This window comes from Nothobranchius furzeri, chromosome 5 (assembly GCF_043380555.1).
Source record: "Nothobranchius furzeri strain GRZ-AD chromosome 5, NfurGRZ-RIMD1, whole genome shotgun sequence".
In the NCBI taxonomy this organism is placed as follows: Eukaryota; Metazoa; Chordata; class Actinopteri; order Cyprinodontiformes; family Nothobranchiidae; genus Nothobranchius; species Nothobranchius furzeri.
In genome coordinates this window covers 78,520,121-78,527,263 of record NC_091745.1, presented here as the reverse complement: position 1 = coordinate 78,527,263, position 7,143 = coordinate 78,520,121, and the positions used below count along the sequence as shown (strand labels likewise).

The 7,143-nt window shown below is 47.2% G+C and overlaps 1 protein-coding gene across 2 annotated transcripts in view; it reads left to right on the top strand.

The window, feature by feature from the left end:
• The first annotated feature begins 905 nt into the window (after window positions 1–905).
• efna3b (ephrin-A3b) overlaps window positions 906–7,143 on the top strand; it is a 102,688-nt gene continuing 96,450 nt past the window's right edge. The window contains exons 1-2 of one of the 2 annotated variants that reach the window (XM_070551186.1): window positions 906–1,453; window positions 1,575–1,790. In XM_070551186.1, the coding sequence (XP_070407287.1) occupies window positions 1,681–1,790 (110 nt within the window). In that variant the 5' untranslated portion in view covers window positions 906–1,453; window positions 1,575–1,680. Of the gene's footprint in view, window positions 1,791–7,143 lie in introns of both variants that reach the window. The other variant, XM_015950434.3, reaches the window with a different exon arrangement.

Below are 7,143 nucleotides of genomic sequence, written 5' to 3'. Positions count from 1 at the left end.
AAAGGCCAAGTTCGGATCCTGTTGCCTCTTAGTCTTTTAAGTTTTCACTATTCACTAATTGTTTGTGATTTGTAGTTTGAAGCAAATGTTAAAAAATATGCTTGTTATGCAGAAGGTCCTGGATGCAAATCCCGGACGAGCCCCCAAATATTTTGACCCGGCTTGCTGGGCCATAACAACGGGAGATACACGCCACGTGTAAAAGTTCATAAAATATCATTTATTAAACAAAAATGACCTCCAATCAATGTTTATACATGAAGGTTAAAGTAAAGAGGTGCGAACTGAACACAAATGCGGCAGTACACCTGTGGGGAGAGCAGCGTGAAGCCGGACCAACTATGAATCCTCAGGTGTAACCTTAATTAGCCAGGCGTGGGGTCGATTACGATGATGAAATGACCCACTGGGATTGAACAACATAAAGACATATTTGTAAAATTAAATTAGAATTTCTTGGGGTCCAATGACCAATCCGGAGGGAGCTACAGCTCCTCCTTGGCACTGCCTCTGTTTTGAAATGAGGTTAGCTTTTTATTTATTTTTTTTTAAATGTCAGTTTGGAAAAACGGAAAATTTTTCAGTTTGACATTCTGAAAATGCAGTGTTACTGGTAATTCTCACTGGAAAATGGAAGTGAGTGAAATCCGGCTCGTTGTTTGTGAGATGGCTGGAAACCCTGCAGCTTACAGGTGACACCAACTTTCAACTCGAGGGCAGTCGAACAACTCTTTGTGAGGCACTGGTGGTGAATTTTAAACGTGCAGAGATCGTGGATTTACATGACTGAGGAGGAGATCCAAGTAAAGGGTGCAGCAGCACGTGCATGCGTTTTTAGCCTCTAACGTTAAACATGCAGAACTGTGTGCGCGCGCGCGCGAGTGCGTTGAGAGGAGGGGGCGTCTAGAAGATAAATTGTCTGCAGATGGTCGCTGCAGAGACCGGTGTGGGGGTGGTGGGCTTCTTTTGCACCACCAGTCGAGGTAAAACTTCAAATGAGCTGCAACTCCGTCTCAATAATATCGGAGGAATGCGCCGTTGTCGCTCAGAGGAGGCGGAGTCAGGAAATGTACGAGCGCTGCCTATCAAGCAGGAGAGAGAGGAGGAGGAGGAGGAGTGAGGAAGGAGAGCTACGTGTGGCTGCTGGATGGTTGTAAAACGGAGCTCATGAAACTGGCTGGTGGAACTGTTTTTCCTGCAGATGACAGACACCCGTGACCTGCTTTGCGCGGATAAGCTGCACCAGAAAACTCTTCCAGTTGCATTTTTTCCGCACCAGCTGCAGAAACTCTGGACTGTTTGATGCTCAGAGGAAGGGACCGACCTCCAGCTTGGACCCTACCTGCAGCAGCTCTTTCTGGGTCTCGGATTGGAGAGAATCCCCGCTCACACGGACCGTAACCCCTTTACTCTCCCCCCGAAGCTCTGGGATCTGCTGCGGAAGGAGGAGGAGGTTGGGAGAGGCGATCGGTCACTTTACATCACCTTTTTACAACTTATTAACCACAACAAATATTCTTTGACATGCCTGCCTGAAGCTTTTTTGGTGCTGCTCTTCATTTTCCGTCTGTTAGGCTTCGCTGGGATGTTTGAGCCGCGCTGTTTGGTGGGGTGAAGGGACCCAGAGAGGGCGAGCGCGCGGCCGGAGAGACCGAAGCGGACCACGGAGGAGCCGGGAGCATGGCTCTGGCAGCGCTGGCTCTTTGGGTGCTAATGAGTCTCACCTGGGGAAACGGGCTCCAGGTGTCCGCCAACAGGCATTCGGTTTACTGGAACAGCTCCAACATAATGTAAGACCCCCACGACTTCTTCACTTTACCTGTGTGTGTTTCACGCGATATTATCGCAGATCGTTGCGATTTAACGATAACTGCTGTTTGGATAGAGAACAAATGTCCATCTGATTGCTGACTCTTCCGTTTCACTTATTGCAGCGCTGATCTTTATGGATGAATTATGATAAATGGAGCTGCTGTTCCGAAGGCTCTGTCCTGTTTTATGGAGGCTCTCTCTGAGTCCAGACCCCTCGGCTGTGTGGCCAAGGTGGCTCCAAACCACCTTCTGCTCCACGGCTGGCCACGCAGATTTAGTTTCTGCACTTGTAACAGTTTACTCCATCACCTCCCTCTTGTTCTCGCACCTCCTCTCGTGTTTGAGGAACCTAGGAGGAAAAAAGGGGGGGAAAAGGTTCCTTCCTGCTCTCCTCTTCCTCTCTGTCTTCTCCTCTGTGTGATTCAATTAGGAGCACTTCTCATCCTGACCTCATTGTGTTGCAGCAGTGTCACTATTCAATCTCTCCCCTTCCAGCTGCCTCCCCAGATCCCTCCCTTAACCCCCTTTCTTGTTTACACACTGTACGTTCGCCTTGTTCTTATCCTCCTAATCCTTCGCTTCTCACTCCCTTCTTTCCCTTTCCTCTGTGTCTTTTGCAGTATTGTCCTCTCTAGTCCGCTGGATTCTTTAGAATGTTGCATCCTTACGTGTTGAGAAACTCAAGGTTTATGTCTCTTTATGTGGAAATCTGTGAAATTCTCTCCTCAAAGTCACGTCTAAAACAGAACCTCGGTGTTTGTCCTTCTTTGGGGTCGGAGACGAAAGCAGTACTCGGATACATTTTACACTTAGCTGCTGCCTAAAGGGCGAGCGTCGCACATCTGCACACCTTCATTCCTGCTCTCTCCGTCTTGCAGCGAATCCTGGCCGTGTGGATGATTTGTTTCGGATACCAGGAGTCGCTCTGAGCATCTCGTGAGCATTATTAGAATTCACCGTCCTCCTTGGATGGGCGTTGGGATAAATCGCAACTTCCTCTCATGACTGTTCTTGTTTAAACACAATAAAAACCTTAGATATCTGCTGCTGTTTGAGCAAAGGGAGGCAGAGACGGGGTATAGATGATGGCATCTGCCTGACGGTAACTCTACACCAGTGTTTTTTTTAGCTCACAGCATGAAAAACAACTATTAGACGGAGTTTGTAGCTCCTAACAGAATTGCTGTAAGGACGGCGTGAAGCAGCAGAAGCAGAGAAACGTTTGTGATACTCGAACCTGTATCAGTTTATTTCAGGGGAAACAAATCACGCGTGAACACCTACTGCTAATCCGATGTCCTCCCAACGGAGGGTTTCAACTTCCCTGGTTTTTCCCGGTATTCCATAATAAATGATAATGAAATTCCACCTTCAGACAGAAGTAGATTTTTGCAGAATAAGGAGAAGACGCTTCGGGGCATAAAGGAAGAAGCGAGCGCCAGACGTTCGCGTAATCAGCGTTAATGAAGTGTAAGCTCAATGAAGTCGTCTGTTGGCTGATTTGGAATCGTTGGGAATGGGTGGTTGGATTTTCCTCAAACCGAGGGCTGAAACAGTCCAGAGCAGGCTGACCTCTAACCTCTGCTCCTCTCTGTTGTGTGCCTACCGCCTAGACGTTTTTATCCCCAGGGCGGAATATACTTAACCCTGCAGTGTGAGTCTTGGTGTGTTTTATATTTACACACACACACACACACACACACACACACACACACACACACACACACACACACACACACACACACACACACACACACACACACACAAGCTGTGGACCTGCCTCATCCCTGATCCTCCCGTCCGTTTTCTCCCTGCTCTCACACACCATGACGGCGACTGAACCGCGGACAGGGATGACTTCAGCCTGAGCCTTCTTAGAGAATTAGCAAACAAAAGGGAAGCACAAACAGCGGCAGGTAAAAGACTGATAAGCTGTGGAGAAACCTGTGTGCACAGGAACCCAGACGTTTGGAGGCTCGGCGAGCTGGCTGTTGGCGGTCAGCCTCCCCGGAGTTCCTCTAACTTGTAGCGTGGCGCGGAGGTTTAGGAGGCCAATAACGGGCCGAAGTAGAGCGGTCAGTTTCTCAAGCAGCTTCAAACCCCCCCTCAAGCCACTCGTCAACCACGAGAGACAGGCTGAGGATTACACGTGCACACGTGCACACACGCCTACAGGCTCGAAACCGCTAACATATTTACTCCAACACTTGTTTTCATCCTGAGAAAATGGATAATTTCCTGCATCGAGATTGTTACCATGCGTGTGTGTGTGTGTGTGTGTGTGTGTGTGTGTGTGTGTGTGTGTGTGTGTGTGTGTGTGTGTGTGTGTGTGTGTGTGTGTGTGTGTTACTCTGGTTACAGGTGTGTCTGCTCACTGAGGGGTGACTGAAACAAAAACAAATCCATCAGTCCGTTAAATCACACATTATCTTCCACCACCTGGAAATTAGCCACTGCTGTGTGTGTGTGTGTGTGTGTGTGTGTGTGTGTGTGTGTGTGTGTGTGTGTGTGTGTGCGCGTGTGCATGCGTGCAGCACTGGACGGGTTTGTATACATGTGTGTGAGTGTAATTTAATAACACAGCATCGTTTACGTAACGGATACGTGGCTTAATTCCTTCGTGGGTGATTCAGTGATGTGTAGACAAACGTGTGTTTTTGTGTCCGTTCGTGAGTCACCTCGACGCGGGTCACTCAAATGAAGCCAGCTGTCGCTCCTCGTAATATCGCACAGCCATATGTGTGGTAATTGATGCTGAGGTGGGACTCGTTTCATATTCATCCGGCTCGTCGGAGTGCACCGAGACGCGCCGCGCGAGGCGGGAGGGAAATGATGCCAGAAGCAGGGATGCTGCGGGAGGAAGTTCGGAGGAATACAGATGGATTTGGTGTTGACTGATAATAGAAGCAGGGGGAAGGAGGGTCAACATAATAATGGTAATAATGCTCTGCCTGTGCCCCGATCTGCCCGGTTTATGCGTAGTGCACAAGAGAAGAGAGAGAGGAAGAATCAGACAGCATCTCAAACCCATCCGTCCCCCAGCTTCACTCCAGACAACAATATTTACACGGATGAATATCTGCACAGAGAGAGGGTTTCACTCTGGAGCGGGCGTCTGCGTACACGTGCACCCGAGCCTCCGCTCTAACCGTGCGGATCAGGCGGTTCACCGGTAACCGGTAATAAGGCCACACTTTTACGGGCGAGCGGGTGACGCTTTGTGGGTGTGAAGGTGTGAGCAGATGCTCGCGCCGAGGCGTCATTAATTAAAAGCAATAAGGAACACCTGTGTGATGGATGTCCAGCGTTTGCATAATAAGACTCCATGTTGTTGGCTTTCCCGTGCTGTCGCCTTCTCTTCATAGAAGTAAAGGTTTTCTGATTGGACAGACGTCGTCTGGTAGATGATTGAAGACGAAGACGGAGGATTGTTCTCTATCTTTTTGGTAATGAGCTGCATTTCTGGAGCCTGGTCATCAGTACAGTCCGGCTGGCGGCATTTTGGTGTTTGTTTGCCTTCATTTGAATCTTATTAGGCTGGACTAAATATTCCACTGCTTTGGAAATCTGTGGTTTCAAGCTCTTGTTTTTCTGTACTTGACCCATCGTTTCTGAATGTTTTCTCTCTTTTTGACCAAAGTCCCCTTTATGTGTCAATAGGGATGGGTACCGAATTCGGTACTTTTTAAGGTACCGACCAAATTCCACAGTACCGACTGAGCACCGATTCACGTCATTTGAAGCGGTGCCTCGTTTCGGTACCCGTCCTTCATAACGAGAACTTGCCTAGACAGCTGCGCATGCGCAAGAGCGTTATGTCGTCGGTCGCTGCGAGCCAGTTGTAAACAGAGCAGCATGGTAGAAAGAACGCACGCTAACGCTTGGGTCCACTTCACTAAATGTGATGGGTAACTGGGTGATGATGAAACCAGCGACAACGATCTAAGTGAGACATCCTCATCTTAATCTGCTCCGGTAGGTAAATAAAATGTTTAAGATAACGTTAGCTTGATATGCTAGCTTCCGTTCCGTTAATGGTGCGTTCGCTTTCTCCTCGGAACTCCGAATTTCCGACTAGAAGAACATGAACACGCTCTAAAGTTTGGCTTCTCCTTACTAAATGCGACGGGTGATTGGGTGAAGATAAAACCAGCGACAACGATCTAAGTGTGAGGCATCATCGTTTTAATCTGCTCCAGCAGCTAAATAAACTGTTAAAGATAGCGTTAGCTTGATATGTTAGCTTCCATTGCTACCATTGTTATCAGCTAATGGTGCGTTCGCTTTCTCCTCGGAAATTCTAACTTCCCAGTAGGAAAAATCAAATGAAAAAAGACGGCAAAAGGAATGAAGATACACAGTAAATTTAGTTCACAGTAAAGATGTTTGCTTCAGTTTAATTATCAGCTTATAAAACTACAAGGACGATGTTAAAATACAAACAGTTGTATGTTATTTATCGTGATATTTATCAAATATGGTTATATATTGAGAAAAATATATATTTAATTATAAAAGAGAATTAAAGTAATAAACACTCAAAAGTATCGAAAATTGGTACCGTTAAGTACCGGTATCGATTCCTAGGTACCGGGAATTAGTACCGAATCGATTCAAATGTCAAAGGTACCTATCCCTATGTGTCAACATCAAAAACACACCTTCGTTCAACATTTCCCCTCACAAGGCAACTCCCTCATTGATCCTGAAAAAGAAAGCAGGAAATGTTGAGCCCACTTTCATCCCAGCTGTTATTCTGGTTCTTTAAATGTTGTTTTCTTTACCCGATCGACTAATCCAAGGCATTGCTGTGAAAATGAAACGGTAACAAGTTCGCGTTGCCTTGGTCTGGGTCTAATAGTAATTGTTCAAAGGAAGTAGATTCTTTGGGGTGGACTGATTCATCCACCCGTTTTCTGAAGTGCTTCGGTCTCACTAGGGTTGTGGGGAGCTGGTGCCTTTTTCCACCCAGAGTGGGGGACACCCAGGATAGGTCTCCAGTCCATCACAGAGGGGAACCGATTCTCCGCTTCTGAAGAACAATAATAACTCTAAAGATAATCTTTTCAGAGAATCCTCCCATGTGTGGTGTGTTAAGATTGCTCTGGTCTGGGACCGGGAATTGGAGATATTCAACATGTAGAATTGTCTTCGCCTGATATGAAGGACAAATGGGTGGGCAGCCTATTGAAAATTATGTAAAGCCAATCAGAAAGTGAGGAGGCGAAAGCATGCTGGACAGACCGAGGGAGATCCAAATCCTCTTCCTTGATCACCGCTTTTGTTTACTCCCAAACCAGGTTTGATCCCGGTTTTCTGGCTGAGCTTGGA